This window comes from Hirundo rustica, chromosome 5, assembly GCF_015227805.2.
Source record: "Hirundo rustica isolate bHirRus1 chromosome 5, bHirRus1.pri.v3, whole genome shotgun sequence".
Taxonomy (NCBI): domain Eukaryota; kingdom Metazoa; phylum Chordata; class Aves; order Passeriformes; family Hirundinidae; genus Hirundo; species Hirundo rustica.
In genome coordinates, this window is record NC_053454.1 from 56,808,636 (window position 1) to 56,834,551 (window position 25,916).

The window sequence follows — 25,916 nt, forward strand, 5'->3', positions numbered from 1 at the left end:
TCTGTTGGTTGTGCAAGAGCAGTATGGAATTTGGGCTGGCCCCTGCCGTTTGAGGAAGAGTGCTCAGGAGCAGTTTGGCTGTGTGTCTGCCTGAGGTATAACAAATGAATCTGATGTTTGCACTCCTGGAGGATGCAAGGGTGCCAAGCGTGGCTTGGAATAGCTGACAGTGGCTTGAGCAGTGCTCTCTGCTTTGGAGAGATCTGCAGGATCAAGATGAGCTTGCCTAACTTCACTCATGGTGATGTGCAGTGATTAAGATCCTGAAGAATGTCTCTTCCTGAGCTGGATCTCTTGGGGGGCTTTTGAAACGTTCACCTCTTTGTTTTTCTGTTGCAGACTAATAAAGAAGATGAGTTGTCAAGCCGAATTCAGAGCATGCTGGGCAATTATGAGGAGGTCAAGGAGTTCATGAGCAACAAATCTTGTCAAAATCTTATAGGGATTCCAAAGAGTGTTGCCCCTCTGTTTTCCCCCGGACAGCCCGATCGCCCGTACTTCCCTGAGAAGGCCATCCGTACATTGCCGTCTTCATTCCAGCAGCTCACCCGCCGTCCACCCGTGGGACCCATGGTTGTACCCCCTCGTCCTCCAAGCCACTCCAGTCACTACCAAAAGGCACAGTCAGGAACAGAACCAGCTTCAGGTTTGCACAGTAAGAGCCGCGGCTTACCCAGCGCTCGGAGCCACGGTCAGGAACGCGGCCGTGGTGGCCGGGACACTCAGGCAGGTTTTCCCCTCAGCCACAATGACAAGCCTGGGAGCGGGGAAGGTCGTGCTCATGGCCTGCAGGCCTCCCCTCTGGCGCTTTCCCCGTTCCTGCCGTGTTTGTTGTCTTCTCCTGTGGCACCCCTGTCACCTCTACATTCCAGCCAGCAGATCAATTCCAGGTCACAGAACAGCAGCAAAAGTCATGGGTCAACCTACAGTCAAACCAAATCATTACAGGACTTAGTGACAGGATCACAGGAGAAGGAAAGTCGGGACAGCCCAGCCGTTACCTTGACCAGCACCACTCAACCTTCCTCTCAGACTTTTCCCCCTTCTTTGACATCAAAAGCCAGTGCAATGCAGCAGAAACCAACTGCCTATGTCAGACCCATGGATGGCCAAGATCAGGCACCGTTTGAATCCCTGGAGCTCAAACCTCTCCTGGAGGAATACCACGAAGGACCCAATGAAGATGTCTCAGGTTTGAAGGCAAAAGTTAAAGCTGAACTATCCAAGTTGGAAACCCCTTCTGAGTCCAAGGAAGAAACCGATGAAGACCTCGCGGATTTGAAGGCAAAAGCCAAAGCAGAACTATCCAAATTTGAAACCCTTTCCGAGTCCATAGAGGTGAGTGCAATTTTTGGGGTCTCTGTTGGAGCAGGATAAGTTTGACTGTGGGAGAACCTGCCATCAAACAGCAGTGACTGCCAGAACCAGTGATAACTGTGTGTTACCCTGTTTGGAAGGTGCCTTTTGAGGTTGACTGGGGTGTGAGATACCTGTTTGAATGGTGAAAATGTGACACTTCCTGTGGTTTTGTTGTTGTTGTTTGTTTCTCAGTGAGGCTGCAGAATGTTTTATGGTTTGAGCCTGCCTCTGGGCCCATAATTTTTGTTTTCCTCTAAGGCTTGTTGAAAAGGGGGAAATGATATGATGAGAAGATCAAATGTTGATGCAGAGTGTCAGGACTCTGAGTGGTGGTGCGTGGAGGCCCCAAATCCTCACGGAATACTGGGACAGCCAGCAGTGCAGTCAATTCTGTGGTCACCTGGGCTTTGTGATAAGGGACTGTGAACACAGGATTCTCCTCTGCGAGTCTGTAAAATCTCACTGTAGACTCACAGGAAAGTATGACTTGATACCACAAGTTTCCTTGTTGTACTCCATCTGTTTATGCTGACCCAAGCCACCTCTCTGATTTGTCATGTGGGGCGGAGGCAGAAGCCCTGGCTGGTAAAACAGCTGGAGAGGAGTAGCAGCAGCAGCATTGTACATGTGTTGTTCAGCAAATGCAGCTCCTGGCCTCCTGTGAGCTCGAGGGCACTTGGTCCCCTGGTACATTTTGGAGATTTACTGTGCTCATCCTTCAGCCCTGAGGTTATTGTTATGCTCTAGGGGATGTACCATCCCAAGGTCCTAAGGCAGCTGTGTAAGGAGAGTTATGGAGAGTGTTTCAAGTTGTATTTTGCCACCTTTGTAATGAAAAGGAAGAGTGTGGGTGCAGTCTGTTTTTCATGGAAAAGGGTGTGGATCAGCTGCAAATGGCTGTAGGCAGTATCTTGTGGGAAATGAGAGGAAACTGTCAAAATGACATTGTTGAGAAGCTGTGAAAATACTTTCATGCTGAGAGACTTTATTTGCTACCAAGTAGGTTTGGTATTGTACATCACCCCTCAAAACAGGAAGTTCACTGAGGTCCACATTACCTTATTTGCTTAACCAGATTTTACTCCTGGGAGAGAAATGAAGCAGCGCAGGGCATCACCTTCTACATTATCTGACTGTCACATCTGCATTATTGTCTTATCTCTTTTCCCATTCCCACACTTCTTCTCTCATCTCATGTAACTGTGGTTTAATATGAATTTTGATAGGGCAGCATTAGCTACGATGCTCTTTGCTGAATGAAACATTTTTTCTCACTTTCTGTTGAGCACGTGAGTCTGAGTCCAAATGCCCAGAAAAGTCCTACAGTTGCCAGTGCAGGAGTAGCATTGCTCATGCCCCTTCTGTTTCATCTGTGGCAAAGTAAGAAAACAATAAAAGCAGTAAAAAGGGAATTGAAGATGATGATAGCAACAACAATAACAATAATAATAATAAAGTTTTTGCACAAGCCAGGACCCTGGTTTTTATTATATGCTTAGTCCATTTTGAAGCTGATAAAGCTGATATTTTTTTGTGAAGAGGCTGTGGCTCCTGATCGTTTTCCATGCATAGGCAGATAGGAATACAGGCATTTTGGATAATGGCTCTGTAAGCTCTAGTGAAAAATACACTACTTTGATTTCTGCTTTTTTTTCAGTCTTGACATTGTCACATTTGCTTACTTCTGTTTGCTCTCAGTGATGAACATCTATTTGATAATAGAGCTCTCTGGGGCTGAAGCCTGGAGGGAGAAGAGGAAGAAGCAGTGAGGTGGCACCCCTGGCCAATGTTCTGTACAAGAGGGGCCGACTGGGGGTCGGCTGGCTGAAAGGTCGTCCCTCTCTATAGTTCTTGGTGAAACTGGGGCTGTGGAGAGGCTCCTGCCCTGCAGTGACCCTGACAGTGAATAGGTCTAGACTAGCAGAAACTCTGCTGCTCTTACCTCTTCTTTTCTGAACTGTTTGGCCCCAGTTTACTGAACAGCCACATGCCAAATACAGTTTTTCCTGTGATCTCCCTCGACGTGACTTACAAGAGCCATTTCCTCAACATGTGTTCTAGTTAATTGAATTTCTAAGGCGTGTTTCACCTGCAGCTGTGAATTCATTATTGACAGCTTCTGCTCATGGGACCACTGAAAAGTTCAGCCTTCCAGGCCAAATAGGCACACGGTTTCACCGCAGAGTGAATGAATCCACAGCGGATAACAGTGCAGTGACTCACTTTGCATTCAGAGACTCGGAACAGCTCTTTCCACGCTTCCCCAAATCAAAGCCTTCACTTTCAAATGTCATCACTGTCCCTTTAAGGCATCTTTCCAAATTTGTTGTGAGAAGGATTAAAAATATAGCACACATGAAGAAACTTGGATGTATCCCTTCTCTTCATGTGCCAGGTTTTACCTCTTCCCCAGCACCTAAACGAAGATGCTTTTAAAGCCATTCTCTCTCCATGTCTTTAGGAGAGCTGCAGCACCAACAAAGACCCTTGTATTGCCTCCATTGACACAGACTGTGATGTGTGAAAGGGAATCAGCTTGACAGCAGGGGAAGAAGCAGTCAGGCTGTTTTGAGGCGGAGTGCTTATAAATCCTCAAGCATTATTAAGGGCACAGTGTATGGAGGAATGTAAGGCCCTTGATGCTCATTGAAGATTTGGCTTTGTTTTCCCCAAAATTTTGGGTGTGTTAGGGCATAACTCCTTTTACCTCGTGTAATGAGGCCTCATCGGACTCTCCTGCCGGTGAACTGGGAAGCAAACAGGGGAGCAGCCAGTTTAGAACCCCTGAACAGCAACAAGCAACAATGAAGCAGAGCAGATGTGTTAAGTCTTTTGGTAACACTGTATTGTCCCTGAAGCAGCACAAAGACCTCGGTGTTCAAATAGCTGTCATTGAGCTGTCTTTTCCCCAGTAAACACTTATCAATGGTCGCCAATTAAAACATGGTTGTTATATGGTAAATAGTAATTACTAAATACTTATGAAAATGTTTCAATGGCAAATATAAAAAGTCTGTTGTAGACAGATAATTTTTCACCGGACTTCTCTTCATGGAACTTGTGTTTCTCTACCGGCAGGAGTTGTCAGACAGGTGAACCCTGTAAAGTAGAAATAAATATATTGTTTTAATCCTGCATCCTTTCAAAATGAAAATCTTTCAAGATGTATGTAGCACTGTTTACCTTATGTAATGAGTACACAGTAGTTAACATTAATCTGTTGTCATCTTTCTACCAATCTTTTATGTCTTTCTCATTTAGTAAATAGAAGGGAGATTTTTTTTTTGTTTATTTGTTTGTTTTTGTGGTTTTTTTCCCTCACCCCTTGTACTCCTTTTTTTTTGACTGTTGTATTTTCCTTGCTTTACACTAAGACAAGTAACAAGGTGTCATTTCTGTGTCTCCTCTGCTGCCCTTTTTATAACCAGAAGTGCCTTAGGTGATTAGAGAAGGGTTTCCATGCTTCCAACAGGCATTGTGTCAGTTTGGCTTGTTGCTGGTGTGTGACTGCTAAAGAGGCAGATCAAACATGAATGAGAACTGTCATTTTTTTTCTGACTGTTTTGGGTAAGAAAAGATTTAATGGCAAGACAAGTAAACCTCAACCTCACCCTAAGAGCTGAAACTGAGCTGTCTCATTTTTGGTAAGCATCCCTAACAACTTGCATGTAAAATATCCAAAGCTGTGCCATCCAAGGCCTTTCTCACAACCCTTGGGCATTGTGGTGTGGGCAGAAATGAATTGCAGCCAGGGGAAGGTTTACCATAGGATTCTCTGCTGCTCATTGCAATACCAAGTGCCCAAAGACAAATCATTTCACTTGGGTCTTCTTCATATTCCCTTTTGCCTCTCAGAAGTGAAAGCAGTTGGTACTTTTTATGCTCTTACATTATTTTAATTTCTTGTTCCCCTCATTGGCTGGGTTGCAGGTATATCCAGAGGCAATAACCTTCATCACTGCCCCTTGGGATGGTTGCATGGACCACAGGAAGTTTAGGGGTTTGACTAGTGGTTATGAGGTCAGAACTGCACACAGCTTTTGCATTTTTAAATGCATAAACACATTTTGGCTTCTCTTGTTTTCTCTCACTTGATGAGCATGCAATATCTTAGGAGAAGTCACAGTCAGTTCCAGTTGACAGGAAAGAATTATATGCCAGTGCTGTGTTTTGTTTGGTTTTTTTCAGCTAAACCAAGCCAGAGCATGTGGGTGTAGTTATGTAAACAGAAAAAGCTACTTGTATTTGATTTGATAGGTGAGTCCCACCGGATGCAAAAGAGGATTTTCCCTCGTGTGCATCTCCTTAGGAAGAAGCCACGCTTTCTATCCAGGCTGGAAACTAAACCAGCAATAAAATGCCAAAGCAGCTCTGCTGGCTCACGTGAATCATCCTCCACCAAGCTCTCTGTAGATTTCTGAAACTCTCCGCACCGTTTCTTGCACAAGTGGAAAGTGCCAAAGGGACAGATGTTGCCAATTTGAACCGTACAGGGGGAAGGCAAACATTGCTAAGCAACCGAGTGCTTGGGAGAATTTTTCGGAGAGGAGCCAAGGGAGTTATGCCTGGGAGCGCCTGCAGCTTCTCATGGCTCGGTGTGAGGGAAGAGATTAAAAGTTCTTTCCTGTCAGGGCTGACGCCGCCAGCACAAAAGACACCATAACCTATTGACACTGATTAGGACTGACAAGGCGATGTATGAAAACAGGAAATCTGCCCTGCCATGTGGGAAGGCAGTAAGACATGTTCACGGAGGTAAGCGCAGCACACGGCCGGTGCCAGGGTGGGTGGGGTCAGCAGCTGGCTTCAGCGGGACGAGGTGAGACCCAGGCAGGCACCCAGTCCACTGGAAGCCCTGTCTGGGTCTGCCTTTCACATCTGACCGGGAGCAGATCGCTGAAGGATGGGCTGGCAGGGAGAGGGGGGTGTTTTCAGTGAGTCTTGTAATAATTGCAGGCTGCCTCATGTAAATGGAGTTAACTTCTCTAGTTATTGAAGGATGAAAAAGCTTATAAATGAGGAAAGTCTTAAAACACCTCTGTGTGGTTGTGCTCCTCCCTGGCCAAGCAGTACTTCATAGGAAAGTGCCAGCCTGGAGGTCTTTGCTTTGGTGGTCCCAAATGCCACTGGAGATGTTTCCTCAGAGAGTGAATCTGCCTGTTTCAAGCCTCTGAATTATTTTGGCCATACGCTCCTGGTGTCTTGCTCAAGAGATATGTTTTCAGGAATGAAACACAAGATTTGTCTTTCTACGTGTGTCATCACATTTAAACTCTCCTAACGCTACTTTGAGCACCTCCTGGACTTTGATCACATTCTTTGCTTTGTTTGAGAGCAGGGCTATGTTTAGCATGTGCTTTGTGTTGTATTTCTTACTTCATAGGATTTTTTTTTTTTACTGGCTAGCAGTAAGCCTCATTGGAAGTGGCATTTTGCAGCTTAAGGATGCTCCATAGGAATATGGATCAGCACAGTGGTGTGGGTTATGACAAGTCTGGTGGTACTGCTTTTGCTTCTTGGGCACTGATCGCAGTGCTCTTGCCCCATGTGGGTGCTGCAGCAGGAAGGTGCCTCACTGAGGTATTGGTCAGCTCTCTGGTTTTCAGTGAGCACCAGCATCAAGGGGAGAAGAGTTCCCCTGCTGTTTGTATGAGCTGGTACCGTCCTGCATGGAGAAGGGCTTCCTGATGGTCCTGGGGAGGGCATGAGATTGCCAGAGCTCACCAAAGCTTGACTACAGCAATATGGTAATTTTTGAAATGAAGTCAGCAAGTAATGGTGGTCCTGCCCCAGCACACTGCTCAGTGTAGTCTCTTTTCATATGAGTTATTCCTCTCTTATTTGTTTCCTTGTGTCATTTTTCTGTGCTTTGAAGTTTCAGGTCTCATCTTTTTCATTTTCTCTGATGTCTAACAATGTCGCTGTCTGAATTATCTTCGACATCCTTCTCCCATCCAAGCTTTAGATGCCAGTTTTTATCTTCACAGTGATGAGCATTTATTACTTAGACAATAAAATAGTGCTTTATTGCTTTAAGCCAGCAGAATATTTTAATTCCCTGTTGGAAAAGTTAATACTCCTAACTTTTTGATCTCCTGCTTTTTGACACGCCAATTTCTCCTCCAAACTGCTTTAGCAGCGTTACATTTTCTTGCCAATTTGTTGCATTGGTCAAATGGTTCATACATGTTGTTAGATATGGAGATGCTCTTTTTGCATGCAATCCGGGGTAGCAAACAGTGGGAGATGTGACCTTGGCAGTCCATTGTGCTCCAAGCAAGACGTCCGGGTGCATTCCCAGAGAGGCTCTGCCATCAGCCCAGCTTCCTCTGCATGCACCCAGCCACAGGGAGACAAACTGCAGCTGGCATCACTTTGTGCTTGTTTCAGACCCAACAAGGGCTGGATGCTGGAAAATGTCCTCTGTCCCCTCCCTTCCCCACAGCTGCCTGCATCTAATAAAAGACACTATGGCCTTTTCTGAGTCCCTCTTTTCCAGGATACTGAATTCAAGCACTTTGGCCTTTCTGCCTATTCTTCAGATGGAGATTTTTTGGAATCAAAGGAGGAAGGAACAAGGGTGATGTTTGCTTTGGCTGCGAAGGAAATAGAGCTCAATAGTACTTGGCTTGTGGACTAATTTTTAACCAGTTATGAGACTTGACCTGAAGTCTCATTACTTACAGAAACTCCAGTTTGGTGATTTGTTCAAATGTGCACTTTCCTTTGAAGACAGATAGTAACTTTTGCTATTCAAGAGATTACCATGTCACTTAGGTTATGCCACAGTCAGAAATGTTATCTTGGCTTGCTTACTCAGCTTCACTAAGTCAAAAGAAAAAATTGAGCATTAAAAAAAAAACTCCAAAAAACCTTCTTAAAGTTTTCAGATCTTTTTCACTGCTTGAAGTTAGAAAGAATAGCAACAACATAGCAATATTTTTTTTTTCCCTTTTCTTGCGAGATGACAGGATTCAGTTTCTGTAGTAGGATAATTTTAAGAGAATTTGTCTTGAATTCAAGTATTTGTTTTAATACACTATTGAATTGAAAGCACCCCCAAGGGGAGAAGTGAGTGAGCACTTCCCCATGATTTTTAAGGTTAACTGCTGTGTGTGTTTACAAGTATGTTTCTGTGTCTGTAGAATGAGCACACGGGCAGAGTGACTGAATATTTTACAAGTTTGTTGTAAAATAAACAGTGTGTGGAATGATTTCTTATTAACATTGTAGTATCTATTTCTTCTAAAGCTTATATTTTTTTAAGTTGGTTTAAGAACATTAGTTTTTTTAAACATGACTTATGCGTGTTGTGTTTTGAATAGCAGTGGCTTATGGAGAATGCTAAAAGGTTTGGGAAGATGTAGGGTGAATTCATGTAACAGGAGACAAAGCTGTGTAAGATTCAGATCCTACCAATCTATTCCTCCTCATACAAGGAATACTTTGGTTTCTTTTATCAGGCTGTCAGCTCACTGCTGTTCAGACCAAGTTGTGGTTCAGACTTGGCTGGACACCATCTGTTCTCTAAAGGTGAAAGGTGTGGTATATTCAGCCTGAATGTTTTCACTTGAAGCAGGCATTTTACTGCAGGTGCTCCTGGGCTGTCACACTGCTTGTCTCTTTGCAGTTTTGCTGTATTAATCCTTGCCTGGGTGTGCTGAAGGAATGCCATCTGTGCTTTACCGGTGCAGAGGACATCCCTTGCCTCCTTGGTGCAGGTCAGCTCCATTCCTGCCCCTCTTTGCCAATGCAGTACTGATGTTACCACAATAACATTGCACATTTATCCATAATGAAAGCAAGAGGAGAAGCAGCGTGGTATTTATTTTTCTGTTTGCTGTGGTAGCTATAGCCCCTTGTGTATATCCTACCCTTCCCTTAGACATTTCCTTAGACATTTCCTCGGAGCCTTCTGTAGGGCACATGTAGGGAAATGCTTGTCCAGCTTTCAGGAGTCTAAGGATTGCGTGTGAAACTATCACAATGTGTAGACACAGTTGCTTGAGAGGACATAAAAGTCACAGTACACAAAGGTGTTGAGCCCGATCCATCATGGCTACAAATTATGAACCTGCCTGCTCAAATCCCTGAAGCATTTTAAATGATTTGAGTATTTTGCCATTGGTTCTTGGGAACTTTTTGCACAAACATCGGCATCATTTGAGCAATTATGTATGAAGGGAATTATAGGCAGGGAAACAGTGATACAGAAAATCTGGAATTGTCTGTAGTCTTGCCTAGTTTGCTGCCCCTAGGGTGCATCAGGAAAAGATGGAGAAAGCTTTTACTTAAGCAGAGGTTGGTTGGTGCCTTGGTGCTTCTTGTGGTCATCTCTCCTTGTGTGGATTTCAATTACAAGCTGTTCAGACAGTATGTTAAATGATCAAAAAAGCCATTTCTTCCTTCCAAATTATACAGACGAGGAAAGAAACAGTGAACTGACCCTCTCCTATCCTCTCGGCATTGCTTTGTTTTCTGATAGCTTTTTGAGCCTGGGAGGCTCATGGCCTGTAGCCTGCCAATTACACCTGACTGACAAGGATCACTCCTCAAATGCCAGCCAGGTATGTTAGCTCAGCACCTCCTGCTTTGCTTGGCTGCGGATAAAAATTGCATGTGACAGCTCTGCAGTGTGTAAGCGTGGCCATAAAGAAATTCTAGGGAATATTGTCTGGAGTCTTTAATGCAGAGTTTAGGGAATGATAAAAATGTCTTTTAAGAACCTTACATTTTGAGTCATGACAAAGACAAATGTCTTCTATATACATATTTCAAATGTTGTGGACTGGTTCTAGGCACAGCATAAGCAAAGAAGGTTCTAGAAGGCTCTGTCCAGCCCTGGCCTCTGTTCCCCCCTGACAAACAAGCTCAGGGTGCTGTGAGCTCTTTGCTGAGTGCACGAAGCTGTTTGCTGAGGAGAGGATGAAAGTGTCTGTGTGTGCTCAGCTGAGTAATAACAAACATCTCCAGGGAGCAGACCGTGTCAACCTCGGACACTGCTTTTACAGCTGAAAGTATAAGTTAGGCTACTTTCAGTAACCTGGTCACTGCTTAGCGTACAAAATTGAAGAGTGACCAAGTAACTGGTGGACAGGACTTGCTCCAGTTTCCCATCGTCTTTAGCAAGATAGGGAGCTTCCAAGAGACTTGTCCAATATTTGTCTTGAGGAGGATAACTTCCATCTGTGTAGACATGATAATGGTGATAATAATAAGGCACCTTGCTGTTCCAGCCACAAAACATAAAATCTAGATTTTTTTTTTTTTTTTTTTTTTTTTTTTTTTTTTTTTTTTTTTTTTTTTTTTTTGCATTTAGTTCAGGCATAAAACAATAGTGATACTGCATTTGCAAGCAAAAGGATATCCTGCTATTTTTTTCCCCATAGGTTAAGTTCCTTGGTTTGGAAGCATTTAGAGATATTTCTTCCATTTCCATTAAGATTTAAAAATAGCATGTAGGCTCTTTCTGAGTTAAGAACTTCATTTTCTTAGGGAGAGAGATACAATTCCTACCCTTTCAACACATGTGTTTTCTTCTCTTTTTTTCCTTTGGGAATACTATCCTTAGATGTACTAACAAGCATCCCTTTATTCATGTCCCTCCCACTTGCCTTCTCCTTTGATGCACTGGTCCTGGGGGCTGTGGGGACTGATGCCTTTTAGGTTCCCTCCAGGGTGTGTGGTCTGTCCAAACAGCAGCACCAGCACAGAGCTGTGCTGGTGTGGGACTGGTGATGTTGCTCCAGGCTCCAGCCTGCCTCTTCAATTTGTTTTATTTCCCAAACTTTTATGGGCAGCGTTGGTAATGCAGGGAGGTGCCGAGGGTGCTTTCAAGCAGCTGGGAGAGCCTGCGTGTCCAAGTCTTGTTTACTGAGTCATTAACGGGGGGTGCACCAAGTGCCACCACTGCCATCATAAATCTAACTCGGCTTGTTTTCCAAGGGGAAAAGTGGTCTTTGGAAAGAGAAAGCATTTCTGAGAGATAACAGCAGTTAATTATCTGAGGGGATCCCCAGAACCACAGGATGCCTCTCACCACCAAAAGCCCCAATTTCCTTGATGGTCTTAACAAGCACAGTTATTATTTTCTTATCTTTTGTTGTTTCAGCTGCAGTGACCAGCTTTTTTCTGGAGTAGGCTAGAGTCGGGCTACTCAAAATACTGTAAAATATATCTATGAGCATAAATTGCAACAAACTGGTTCTGGAAATGAGAAAATACCTGAAACTGGCTTGCTCCTCTCACTCAAATTCTTGCATCAAAAGACAGTTTGTTCTGCAAGGAACAAGGGGACACAACCTCAGCTTTTTATGGACACAATACTTACAGATTCACATTAAGCAGTATTAAAAATTATTTACTGAAGAGACTTTAAGGGGACAGTAGGTTAGAAAGTTCTGTGGAATCAAGGGTTTGGAACTAGATTTTTGAGAGCTGCTGGTCATTGCAGTGGAAAAGTGCTCTTGTGTGGAGGTTCTTTATGCAGAGCCATTTACTGGAGAGATAACCAGCCTTGGCTGGAATCCTGGTCTGCATGGCAGTGTACAGGTGACGGTGCACTTAACTTTAGTGCTTACTTGGTTTGGATTTCAGTTTTATTATTACTAGATGGAGTTTAACAAGAGATGCACAAATTTTTGTCAGCAGCTCAGGTTTTGTAATGAATCCTTCATTAAAACATATCAACAGTCTGTTCCCCCAGGACACAACCCCCTTGGCTACTTCAGGCAAAGAAAGACAAAACAGCAATTTGTTTTTCTTACTCCGTTTGAACACAAGGAGGCCCGTGTATTTATTTTTAGATTGAGCAAAATAATCCATCTCAGGGTTAGAAAAGCGTGTAAAATCTTTAAAGAATGTTTTATTTCCTGCAGGCACCCATGCAGGAACAGGACAGTGCAACCATTGTTTGCTGAGTATTTTGATGTAAAATGCTTAAATTGCCAGGATCATTCAATGTCAGCTGAAGAAAGCTCATGGGAATGGTTTGATTTGTTTTCAAACCTGCGACGATGGTGGTGACAGGCTGGAGCTGCTGTCTTCACATGGAGCTGGGCTGCTGAGTTGAGGTGTGGGCAGAAGCAGAAGAGAAGGTGGTGTGGCATTTTTTTTAGTGCAATAACTTTGGTGTTGCCTTGGAAAAGAGAGGAGTGTACTCAAATGAGTTAAGTGTGCTTGTGCAACTGTCCACAGGGAACTTGGCTACAGGTGAACTGGTGGTGAAATCCTGGTGCCCACAGAGGACCTGAAATAACACCCAGAGAAATTATTTTAGAAGGCTCCTGTGGACTCTGAGAATTGTAGGTTGTATTTGTAGTCTACAATAAAGTCTTGTGACTTCAAGCAAGCAGCATAAACACAAATGAGAAAAATAAATGCATTTATAGTGTAATTTTGAAGACTTTGGCTGGATAAGACAGAACCCTTCTGTACATTTCTGTGGTTCCCCTGCACTGTCTTAGTGTGCATACAACAAAAAGCATAAATAGGTTTTGTTTTACATGAACTGCAGAAGCGAAACTTAACACTGGAAGCAATGTAAAGCAGATCTACTTTAGTTTTGCTTTGATTTGCTGGAATTAGTCCAGTCTCACTCCATTAGGCTGAAGAACTAGGTTGGTGAGAGGGGAGACCCAGGATGTGTTTCTGTTCATGCTCCATAGCTTAACCCAGCCATCTGGCTACCTGATGCTGGCACCAAACTCAAGCAAGTACATCCCCAAACATGTCTTTCTTACAGCTGCTGCACTGCTAACTTCTTACTGCTTTCCACAAAGAGAATCCCATATAAGGTTTTTATAAAATTTCAGCTCCTCCAGTTTTCTTTGTGTTTTTGTCCTTTTGCATTCTACCTTATGTTTGTTGTTGTTGTTTGTTTTGGTTTGGTTTTTGGTTGTGGTTTTGTTTGGGGGTTTTTTTGTGGTCTTCGTGTTTCTGTTGAAATGGAGTGAGCTTTCTTCTTCTGTGCCAAAAAATGATGTGTCTTGCAGTAATTCCTCCTGTGAAAATTAATCCTAGCCTTGGGCAACCCACCGAGAAAATTACCTTCCCTTCTCATGGATTTGTTGTTCTGTGACAGCAGCTTCCTGAATTTCCTGAAACAGCTCAAGCTGCTGTTAGAAGGACTCTGTTGCCAAATAGTACCTCTGTGCTATTTTACAGTAGTAATGAAACCTTAGACAATATTCCCTGTAATAAAATGGCCTTTAAAAACTGTAGCCATAGTTTATAGTCATTAAGGACATACTGAGCTCCGTATGATTTGAGATTTTAAACAAATGATGTTTATAAAGGTTTCGTGATAGTAATGAAAGTCCCTTTTTGTTGTATATTTCTGTAATGTTTTTGAGCTTAATAGAAAAATAGCAGCAAGGAAAACCTAAATATAAGTAAGTATTCCCACACTTGCATATGAGAGGAGTGTGAAGTCGAGGAAGGGATGGTCTCATCCTTAAAATACTGTTTGCTTTGGAGTGTTTGCACACACTTTAGCCTGATTTGTTAATTGACTTAATCCAAAGCTCACAGGCAACAGTGCAAAGACTTACACTTGTAAGCTTTAACTCATACTCCTCCATTTTCCTTTTAAAAACAGTAATACTTTTTGTGTGAACTTTAAAAATGAAACAAACAAACCCCCAAATACTTATAATTTCTTAACATGAAAGAGATCAGAAGAAAATCTTATGTTGACTACCTGCCTGCATCTTTCTCACTTGACACAATTTTGTTTGCTTTCCATCCCTGTTTCCCCTGTGTAGTCTCTTCTCCAGTGATTTGCAGGGGTCTTTTTTATTGCAGCAGCTGCAACAACGATGTTTTCCCAGGTTCACCCAAGTGGCTGTCGATGCCAGAGTGGTGAAATTTGTGTTTTGTTAGAAGAGTTGGGTGCTGATGGAACCTTTGGGCTGGAAACGAAAGTGTGGTTTATGCCCCACAGAGCTGTTGTGGTTTCTAAGTTTCACCAGTGTGTGCTTCAAAACCAAGTAATTTTCTATTGTTTCCAATCCATTTAGCTACAAGCAATTAAAATATACCTGATCCATAGTTCAGGGAATACAAGGCCATGGAGTAGGTTAGTGCACATGGGAAAATACAGCATTGTATATGGACTTTGTGTGCTTTCTAGGGAAAAGAAAATTTGCTGGTAGCAAAGCATACATTAATTGCATGGCAGGTTATCTTTGTGTTTTTCCCAAAATCTAAAATACTCACTTCATAAATGCTTTTAAATTATTATTTTCAATTTGTGCAAATATTTGGTACAATATAAGTGGCACTACAGATTTGTAAAATGAAAATAATTGTAGAACTTATGTTCTGTGATATGGAACATTTAAATAGCCTTGGCAGAGAATCTGCTTGGTGTCTGGTGCTCCTCAAGATAGTGTGTGAAAGCCTTTATGAATTTTCATGGTTATGTATTTGTGTCAATCAACAATACGGTTTGAGCTTCTAGCTTTGGCAGCCTCTTTCAATACATGGTAGAACATTATTGCATCCATCATCAGGATTAGTAGAGGCTTGGTTAAAATATGCCTTTTCTCCTCTTGGCTGGGTCATTTTTAAAACATGCTCTGTGTGTGTCCATCTTGCATCTCTCTATGGCACAGGGAGGATGGATTTTTAACTGCACAAAAATACAGGTGGGAAGTTGCTTTGGAGAGTAAGTTAGGTTGCTACTGCTAGCGTGACTTGTGTGCAAGGAGGAGAGGGAATCTAACATGCAAGATCTCCTCCTGCTCTGCCTGGCTGAGCACAGACAGGTGAAGTGAGGACAGGATGGTAGTTTTCAGTATGATTTTTGGCCTGCCTGTTGTTTTCAAACTAAGCCATCATGCAGTGAAGTATGCAGTTTTGTGATCTTCATTGCATTCAAGTGGCAATGACTGCAGTTGACATGAAAAAAATAAATTTGACACTAGATATTCAAGTATAGTGAAGCATAGTATTAAATGGCAAGCAGCTGAAAATGTGATTGTTTTGTTTGTTTGGGGTTTTTTAGCATGAGAGCTGGGACCTTCTCTGCTGATAGTTGCAGGGGCAAAGTTCTCATTAGGAAACAAAGAAAACCTGTCAGCAGAATGAAGGGCATGGAACTCATAATTGGCTTTTCTCATTGTTGCTGCCGCATTTGCTTGGGTTTTGTTGGTGCTAATAACTCAGTCTGAGATCAGGCAAAGAGCAATAGCTGGCATACTTGAGCTGTACACACACACATTTCAGTTTTAATTAGGAGGAGATACCAGGCAATGCACTCATGCTGTAGCTGTTCCTCTCCCACGCTGCCTAGGTACCTGCAGCACCAGTTTCACTTAAGATGGAGATGGAAAAACAAGGGGCTTGTTTGTGCACGGGATGTCAGGGGCAGCTCCAAGTGGGCTGTGACAGCAGAGGCTTGCAAATAGCAGGGATAAGCAGTAGAGTGGAAATTACTGAGATGAGAAGGAACAGAAAGGTCTGCGATGCCTTAACGCTTGCCTGAGAGGCAGCCTGTATCCGTTCCAGTTAATGTCTGCTTCCAGACCTCGTGTCCTCGTCTGCACGCTCTGTGTGCTCTCACTGCCGCTGGCCTTGTCTGAGGCCAAGCATCTCAGCGGTGTCACATGGTGGCTTCTCAAATAATGCACGGCCAACTCTCTCTGGGAGGCGATTTTTTTTGACATCTTGCTTGTAACTACTCTGCCACAGCCTCCTGACGAGGCAAGCTATTTAAAGACCGGGGAGAAAGCTTCAGCCCCCTGCTTCCACACATGAGAGCCATACGGTCCTTCAGCTCCACTTGGCACGTGTCATAGAGTGGGATGAAAACGTGTGCTGTAATTTTTAATTTTTAATGGAATATCTTTTTAAAATTAGATAACCTTAGAAGCTCTCTAACCCCATCTTCATTACGAGAAAATTCCCTCAAAACAACCACTGCTTATTCTTTGTAGTATCTGTGGCCCACATATTATCACGGCCAGTGGGGCATCTCTTTTTTGTGCCTGGTGGCTTCTTAGACAGTTTAGTTTTGGTTTGGTTTTTGGTTTATTATCCTGATTTCCTCATTTATTCCCTAACACAGCAGTATAAGCGGTGTGAGCAGAGCTCTATGGTCATGAAAGTGCGTGGGTTTTGGAATTGCTCATGAGGAGAGGACATGGATGTATTTCTGAGAGTTTCGTCACACACTTGCTATGCAGTGTGAATTGAGTGCAGATTTTAGATTGTTTTCTAAATTAAGAGCTGCCTCTCTTCTTTTGTGGGTATGTGCACCTGTGCATTTCTGCATGCCTGTTGTAGTAAAGACAGACTAATTCCTCAAGTAGCTTCCAGGGCTTCTTATGTTTGTGTAGATGCCTGAAATTATTTTGGCCTGAAGTCCTTTTCAGTTCATGATCAAAGTAGCAATGAATACTTCAGTGTCTGTTTTCCTTTTTTTACTTTTAAATCAGTATTCTTATTAACATTATTAGTAGTTAAATTACTGTTATTGCTGCAGGAACTAGCTGTTATTGAAGCACGGCATCAGTTTGGATGCGAACATTGGCTCTAAAAAGGCAAACCAAACCCAGCAAGCCAAAAATTGAGGATGTTCCATGATTCTGCTTGACCTTGACCATCAAAACATTTAGTAAGCAATGTGTGGAGGTGCCTGTGTCATTCCCAAACTGAAAGACTGTGGATGTGGCATAAGGAAATCCAAGCTGGGGATGGTACAGATGTCAGTGTCAGACAGCAAATATGCACCAGGCTTAACTGGAGTTGTCTATGGGGAGCATGTTACAGCATTCCCAGGAAAGGCTGTAAAAGTGCTAGCAGGGATAGACAGCAATGCGGAATATTTGATCTACCACACCCACAGTCCTCAGTAGAGCTGAGCTCCTTTCAGGGATTTCTTTGGCTTTATGGCTTTGTAACTCTTCCTGCAGCAGCATCATATTTCTCCTTTCCCCTGAATTCTTCTCTTAAAGCTGGCAAGGACATCCCTTGCTGCTGGGTGGTAATTGTGGTTTAATGGTGATTTAGTGGTTTAACAAGTTGAAACAGAGCCAAGATGTGACTTGAAGGAAAAAAAAAAAAAAAACCAAAAAACCCAAAAAACCAAAAAGGGAAGAACATACTCAGGTTGCAGAAAAGCCCAGCTCCTTCAGGGACTGGATTCATAGCTTTGTAAAAGATGCAGTGTCCTCAGTCACTGGAGCTGGGATGGAGGGAAAGGGGGTGTGCCCCACAGGTTTGAGGCACAGGGACAGCCACAGTCCTACCTGAGAGCAGAACCCCCATGAAGTCAGCTGACTCCGACCAGTTTTGGTGTGGTTTTGACCCAGTGCATGTCCCAAGCAAGCTGTGATTGTAATCTCTAGAGCAATCATTTCACCATAATAATGGTGTCCTAAAAAACCCAACAAAACCAGAGGTCCTTATGCTGCCGACGCAGACTTGTGTGGTTGGTGCTTGTTCAGTGTCACGTGTTTGTTTTCCTTTAAATTTTGTGTCATGAGAAAGAAAGTGGTTCCTGCTGAGCCCCCGGACCTGTGAAGAACCAGTCACTGAACCCTTGGGGGTTACAATAAATCCTCCTGACAACTGAACTATAAATACTCTGCGTATGTGAACCTGTATCAATGTCAAAGTCTTTTCAGGCTCATCAGAAAGAACTCCAGAAAGGGGGATGTAGGCTGTTTGGCAAGGATAAGAGAGGTCCAGACTGGCTGTTACAGATATTCTCTTGTTCTCAGGTCAGTTGCATTCCACTTTTGTCATCACCTATCACCTCATAATACTTAAGTTTCTGAAATGAGTGAAGTAAACAGATTTTGTTTTGTTGCAATCAATCCATTATAGAGGGAGTTTTGAAATGCTTTGTCCAGGCAGGATCTTCATTTCTTACCAGTTTCATGGGAAGTTTTTTTCTGTGGAGCTATCATGGGATATCTCAGGAGTTTCTGAAGCATTTTGCACAGGAACATGCAAGTGAATGTGTCTGCTGTTCACCACTTACTGTATTAAGAAGTAAATTAAGTTGAGCTACAAGGTTAAGCCTTCTGAGAGGAAAAAGGGTGCCGTTTTTGGCACCGTGAGTTGTGAAGCATTCCAGTCTCTTGCCATGTGGTATTTCCTTGCTGCTTGCCCTCTCTGTCCCCTCCTCCTGCCTGCTGTGGGACACATCTGCAGGCCTTGCTTTCATTCGTGTGACTAATCTGGCCGTGCCTCAGCTTTCGTTTGTTTGGGTGAGTACGGTCAGAAGCAGCTCTCCATATGTGATTTTCTGAAGAAATTCCAGGCTTTGTCAAACGAGCACTGCTTCAATGAGAGCTTTATGTAGACTCAGACAAATGATGCTACAAGGTAAATGCACTCCTCCTTCCAATGTAAATAGTGCAGCATGTGGGAAGCAGATGAGTGGACTTCCTGTGAAAGGGTGATAGGATGACAATTCTGGACTTTATTGAAATGTTTGCTTGCATTGCTCTACTTTTTTCTGGGGAAGATGTAACTCACTATCTTCTTCCTTGAATGTGAATAAAGTCTTCCTGGCTTTTCCCTGTCAGCAATCACTCTGATGACTGGACGTTTCCATAGAATTTCTTATTTATAGACAAGAAACGGATCTGGCATGCATTTTGCTGGTTACAACTACTCAGCTCTTTGGTTGTTTTCTGTTTCAGCCTCCTTTAATGATATCACTGAGGAAAGGACATGCAAATGAAAGATACTTTTAAAACACATGCCTTGTTAGTAGATGAGAAGCTGATCTGTGGAAGGGGTGTTTCCCACAGCTGGGGCCCATCAGTATGTAGAAACACACATATACTCTGAGAAGAGGTATGTTAGGAGACCCTGCCGTTAAAATTCGGGACTGGGCTTTTATAATATCAGGTGACTGCCTGTCAGATCTCTTCAGGCCAGCTGTGTCAGCTCAGCAGCTTTAGATAAGTTATTGGCAGTACCAGTAGAATGTTTGTTCCTTTATCAGGTACTTTACCAGGTCTACCACATCTTCATCTCACTACAGGATGTTTAACTTTGGGATTGATGAGTAGACTGGCTTCAGCTTTATTCAGCACCAGAAGCACTGTGATACCCCCTTTTCCATTTACTACCAGTAGCTTTGCAAATACCTTTTGTCATTGGTGGCATTGTTTGAGTAGTTTTACCCCATTCCAGGCAGAGCGTCCTGGCAGAATCTCCAGTCACTTCTGCCAAGGACTTGAAAACAAGAGGCCTTTTAGAAGTGCATTATTAACTGCCCCTCTAATAAGGATTTTAATCCTTACTAGCATTTTATTACTAATGGACTTCCATGAAATTTACTGAGCTGTTGGTAAGCAAATGTTCACTGAGTGTGTGCCTTTCTCACATCAGTTGGTAAAAAATCCAAACAAACTCATGCTGCTTCCCTCTTTCTTGTTACAGCAAACCAACCACATTGATGTGCAGTCCATTGAAGAAATTTTGAGGGTAGGTACTCTTGAATAATAGATCTCTGTGTTTGCTTAGATTTTGCATACCTTAAGGCAATGGTTGGGGAAAAAATACCTCTGCTTCTGCTCTCTCAGCAGATGTAGCTGTCACTGGTTTTGGGGTGTGCTGAGGAGAAGTAAAGATAAGAGTCAGCCTCAAATACAGCTGGAGTTGTAAAATCAGTCTTTCTATCAGTACATAAGTGTAATACAGCCTGGTGCAATTCAAGACTGAAGAGTCATCTGAGACAGCCAGAGCTACATCAAGTCATGGGGTTGCCATTCCCATGTGTCCTTCCTCCAAAGGCTCTGGATATGCTGCCTCGCGTCACCAGCTCCAGCAGCGTGGCCCTGAGCAGGAGTACACCTGTGTCCCTCCCACCTGCCTGTGCATGGCACTGCTGCTGCTCCCTCATTGTAATTCCAGTCCACTCATGCAGAGCAAAGCCACATGTGATGCTGTAACCTTGTGCCAGAACTGACTCTGTGAGCAGTGCACAGGCTCCAAGTGGCTGTGGCTGAGTCCGTGTTATCCCTTCCCTGTGCACAGTGTGAAAATGCCCTGAGATTCCCAAGCCAGTGGTGCTGATCTTGAGGAGACGGTTTCTTGATGTCAAATGCTATTCTGAGATACTGAAGTCCTGGTGGAACAGTTTGGCTTCTGCAATTCACTTCCCTTGCTGTTGCTCGAGGCAAAATCCTGATGCCTCAACTGCACTCCAGAAGCTTCTTTTGGGGCAGTGTTTTAGCTGGAGGGGGGCTGTGCACAGGTGCCCACTGGCTGTCCTGTGCTGTCTGGGGTTGCAGCACAAGGACTCCTCCTGGAAGTCTGGCATCCTTTTCTGTTTCACCAGGCATATCCTGTCTTCTTGCCTGTTAGTAATGCCTATCACTATTTTTGCAGCAGTCGTGGGGAAACATGCCCAAATGCATGAAGAGGTAGATCCAAATGAACCTCTGTGCCAATCAGCCAAAATCCTGATAGCTGCTCCTCTCAATCTCTTTCCAGGAAATGACCCGCTCTTGGCCACCTCCCCTGACAGCTCTTAATACGCCTACTAAAGCAGAGCCTTCCAAATTTCCATTCCCAACAAAGGTAAAACACCCTCTTTCTGCCAGGGCTTTCGATAAACTAGAAGAGAGCTTTCTGGCTCTTGCACGTGTTTCTGTCTGATTTTGTCCCCCTTCTATAAATATGGGCTGTTAGGAGGTATTGCCGTCAGAAGGAGTCAGATAAATTAAAGCACAATGGGGATGAATAAAAAGTGCTTCAGCAAGTGAGGCATTTGTTGTAATTGTGGTCTTGAAATACAACTACTTTTCTGAGACATTTTAAGTATCTCTGCTGAAGCACAAAATACATTTTAACGTTTTGTCAACAGAAATATTTGCAGACTGTGTTAAACAGAATTGTCTGGTAGCTCTTATAAAATTTTTAAAATATTTTTTCAAGAATGCACATACCCCTGATGTGCTAACAACCCTAATATTTTTGGTGAAAGTAGCACGTTATCATTTCTGTCCATTCTAAACTGCATCGGGCCAGCTTAGACTATTGGACACTTTGACAAGCTAATTGAAATGTTTATTACAGTAAAATAACACATGAAAAACAAATCATCAATATGCTGCTGTTATGAGAGAGCTCATTTATTTTATTCTCAATTTGCACTTTGTCCTTCTTTTCTAGGAATTGCAACCTGAAGGATCTGTAGCGAAGGATCAGAGTAAGTAGATACCCAAAGGGAACACACAATATGTGTATTGACAGATAGCTTTGTAGGTTGTGTGTTATACATGACATGTCAAATGTTTACATTGATTAAGAGGTGTGGTTTCCTCTGCTTTGTTGAACAGTGATGAATTTAGAAATGGCTTAAGAGATTGTGTATATTCATTACCTAGACATTAAGGCAGCTGTTCATCAGAGGAAAAACAGTATTTAATTAAGAAACCCCATTTGGAACGACGAATAATCTGAATGACAATTATGTCCTAGAAAAAAGTGATGTGTTTAATCTGGTGCTCAGAGACCATAGGGTAAAATAGGCTACAAAGGAGGCAAATAAACCCAACCTATTCATTTTTGATTTCCAGAGCAGTATGGAACACCTTCAGAAATGTTGCCAAGTTCTCAGCCAAGAACATCGTAAGTAACCAGACCCTGTTCACATCTCTACTGTGCACTTAATGAAAAGAACCTGAAAAGAGCTAAATCTTGGGTTACTCAATGTTTCTGAAGATTAAGATTTTATCAGTCTGATTTTTCTTTGAAAACTTCCGATGCAGGGAATATTCACCAACAGAAACATTATTGTTTCATGATGGAATCGCAGAATAGTTTAGGCTGGAAAAGACCTTTGAGATCATCCAGTCCAATTCTTAACCTGACAATGCCAAGTCCACTAAACCTTGTCATGATTATGATGACTGTGTTAAAACCAAAACAAAACTGCAGAAAAACCCCAACTATTAATGCACCAGATTAAAATTATTTTGTTCTTTTAATCTGTCTATTTACCATCATAATTTTGTGCTCTTCAGCCTACAATAATGCATCCAACTGACACAAATTACAAAGGATCCAAACCGAATCTGATTGATCCTGGATATTGTTTTGAAGCCTGGGAGGGGTGGTAAAGTTACACCTATAAGCACTGTAAAAAAAAAAAAAAAACAGGGCTGAAATTTTAAAGAAAAAAAAAATTTGGTAGATAAAATAATTTAGCGCTGTCCGTAGAGGTGAAAGTGGTTATCTGTTAATTAGGTTAATTACAGAAGTTGCTTGAAAGCAGTTTTGTGGGTGCTGACATTAATCTTTCAGGATTAACTTGGCCACATGCAGCATTGCTAGGTTCTGAGCCCTGAGTAACAGAAATCTTTCCATGTCTGGAAGGCTCAGGGGTCCATGTGCAAGGCACTTGCTGAACCATTAAATCTTAATGTCTGTCAGTTCATATGATACATAAAGATCTCGTTACTCCATGGTATGTTCTTCCATGGAAGGCTGCAAACTACAGACCACAAAGCTTACTCCACTTGTTTGCCTTTTCCTTATCACAAATCATTTCATTAGAAACCAAACAAAACTGGGCTAGTCACAAGGACGAGCAAAAGCGTATCTCCATCTTGGTTGAGATTGTAGAATTTTTCACTCAAGCTCTGTTAAACATCCCTTTTCCTGCTGTTCCAGCACCATGCAGAGTAGCCCTCACTCACTGGGAGAATGGGATAGCGTCTTGCTGAGCAGTCAGCTACTCCCTTAATCTCTTCCTTATTCTGCTTCACTTTCATCCACGCAGTTTGCTCCTCTTCAGTGATGTCTGGAAATTTTCATTGCACTACTGAAGCTAGTAGTTCCAACTGCTCCAGGCTGTGCCTCCCACCCCAGCTACCCTATGACCATCATCATTATTTCATTTCTCAGCTGCTTGTAAAAATCCCTTTAGTCAGTTTTCCAGGCAGCAGAGAGAGAAGAGACTTTTCTTGCAGACAAGGATTGGAAAAGACTCCTTCCTTAGCTCACAGGGCCAGAATTGTACATTTGGCATGGTATGGAGCTCTGCCCTTAGCCATGATCCCCTCTCTGCTCAGCATCCTTGCTGAGAACTTCAGACCCAGTGCTCATCTGCAAGGGATGGGTGAGCCCATGGTAGGCAAAAGCAGGAGGAACAGGGTGGCCTGGGTTTGTGTCCAAGTGAAGTTTGCTCAAGGACTTCCTCTACATCTTTCCCTTGAAGCGCTGCATCCCTTCTTTTCTGTGTTTGTTTTCTCTGGCACAGCAGGACTGGCTTTTTGTGCTGTTCAAAGCACACGTGACTGTCTGAAAATTCAGCTGCCTGGAGTAGCTTGTGTTGCAAAGTGTAGCTGGCTGAAAACAAACAGTGATTGTGCTGGTTAATTAGAAGATGAAATCCCAGGGCATCTGTGTGCCCAAATTAAGCATTCAGCTTTTCAGAGCGTGCAGGGATTTCCCAGATGGATTTCATTCTTGAATGCAGCCGCGAAGTTTGCACCTGGCAGTGCTGGAATGGAAGCAGCCCTTCTTTTAAAAGGGGACATGCCAGCTCATTCTTGGTGATGCATCTTTAACCTGGCTAGCAGAGAGGGACCAGCCTGTGCTTTCAGTGAGGTTGTTTGGAGAGTGATAATAATTTTAGTGCTGCTTTTCTCACTGAAAGAACTCTTTTTAAATAGCTTGAGGGAGATTAATGGTGTGTATATAAGCTGCAAATGAAACCTTGGCATCTATTAATTCCTGAGCTAACTGGAGCATTTAAATTATTAAGGCAGATTTATTTGCTTTAACTAGGCTATTTGACAATTTGTCAAAACCTTGTTTTGGGGAAACTGGCTTTGTCTACCCTTGCAGAAGCACGACTTGAGTTTTAGTGTTCTTCCTTGATCTGAAATAAAGCATAATTAGTTGCAGTGTTCTTTTATGCTGATGCATTTTATTTACCAGCAGCTCAAGTGAAAAAGGTAGTCCTTTTTATTAGAAACAGTTAAATCAGATTTAAAGAGTTTTAGGTAGTGTCTTTGCATGTCCCTGTCTACAGCAGGGGTTTGAAACTAAATATCTCTAAGGTCTCTTCCAACCCAAACCGTTCTATGATTCTGTGATTATCCTCTTAGCTCTAAAGGAAATAAGTCTTTAGTCCACAATTCTTAAAGCAGAACAAAACAGAACAAAACAAAAAAAACCCACTCCAAAACCAAACTTAAAACCTTTCAGCATCCTGTTTTAGCATCCCTGAAAGTTTTCTCTGTACCAGCTTTGAAGGACTCCTTTCCCTTAGGAGGTGCAAAAGAAAATAAAAAGGATGCATCGATATACCATTAGATGCTTAGCCAAACTGCTAAGTGTGGAGAATTCCTGTACTGAGACTGTTCTTTTTTCATTTCTGTGCCTCATCTCTCTGGCAGTGAGCTTGGGCTCTGGCCCACGAGCAGAGCTGGCTCATACAGGATTACTGCAGGCTGTTTGCCTTCTGTAGGAAATTTGGGGCTCTCCTTTTCCAAGGTGGTGTCTCATAGTGCTTCCCTTCAGTGTTTACTCTAAATGAAGAGGCAAGAGGTGATTTCCAGCGAGAAGGTGTGTGAGGAAATGAGGCAGTGGAGGGTAGATCACAGGGGAATGGCAGTCAAAATGCCTGAACAAAGAAAGCACCGACTTTTTCCAACTTTCTCCCTTTTTCCCCAGGGTGATCTGGTTCCATTGATAGTTGTTTTCTTGCTATAAAACAAGTTGTCATGAGGGGTCAGAGTCCTATTTTCTTTTTTGGCCATAAGAAAAAGCCCTTGGTTTGAAATGAGGTTGAGATAGTTTTGACCTGATTGATTAAAATACTTTCCTCAGCTCCCAAGCTTTTGATCCCATTTTTGGGAGGACACTTGAATAATCCTCTGGCTTGAGGAGTCAATTGCCAGCTAGTTTCAAGATTTGAGTAACTTTTTGAATAGCCAAGTTTTACCTGACTGTTTTTCAACTCCTTTGGGATGCCTGCACGATTGCTGGAGAGGGGGATAACAATCTGGGGGAGCTTTGGGTCCCTCTCCTTCCCTTCCAGCCTCTAAAGAACCTTGGTAATACATTGAGATTGCAAACAGTTGTTACCACTTGCAGGCACAGGACTAAATGATGCTTTGGAAATGATTTTGGGCAGCCTGCTCTCTTCTCTAGCAATAGTGAAACAGAGCTCATGCCTCCCGACTTGTAAACTGCTCTGAGTACCTAAACTGCTGGACAATGCTGCTGAGATGTGCAGGAGCATGAAGTTCATTGAGTAGAGAAGAGATGGGAGACAAGCTTGACCTTGGCATTGACTTACACATGTGTGATAGGAGACTTGAGCAGCAAAACGAGAACCCCTGGGACAGAAGAAATATTCGCAGTCCCTGAGAGCAGAGTGTGTGAGCATGCACAGCTCCTGGTGCTCCTGATGCTTTCTGTCTCTTGGGGAGCCAGCGCAGGCTGATAGCATGAGAGTCTCTTACTAAACCAGTAAAAAAAAAAAAAAAAAAAAAAAAAAAAAAAAAAAAAAAAAAAAAAAAAAAAAAAAAAGGCAAAACATTTTAACCATTCATTTCAGGTAATGACAGGGT

At 42.9% G+C, this 25,916-nt stretch overlaps 1 protein-coding gene across 1 annotated transcript in view; it reads left to right on the plus strand.

Annotated features, from left to right (window-relative positions):
• AFF1 (ALF transcription elongation factor 1) overlaps window positions 1-25,916 on the plus strand; it is a 67,143-nt gene that overhangs the window by 22,792 nt on the left and 18,435 nt on the right. The window contains exons 3-7 of the mRNA XM_040063950.2: window positions 340-1,338; window positions 19,765-19,809; window positions 20,821-20,907; window positions 21,502-21,538; window positions 21,909-21,960. Coding sequence (XP_039919884.1) covers window positions 340-1,338; window positions 19,765-19,809; window positions 20,821-20,907; window positions 21,502-21,538; window positions 21,909-21,960 — 1,220 coding nt within the window. The remainder of the gene's footprint in view (window positions 1-339; window positions 1,339-19,764; window positions 19,810-20,820; window positions 20,908-21,501; window positions 21,539-21,908; window positions 21,961-25,916) is intronic.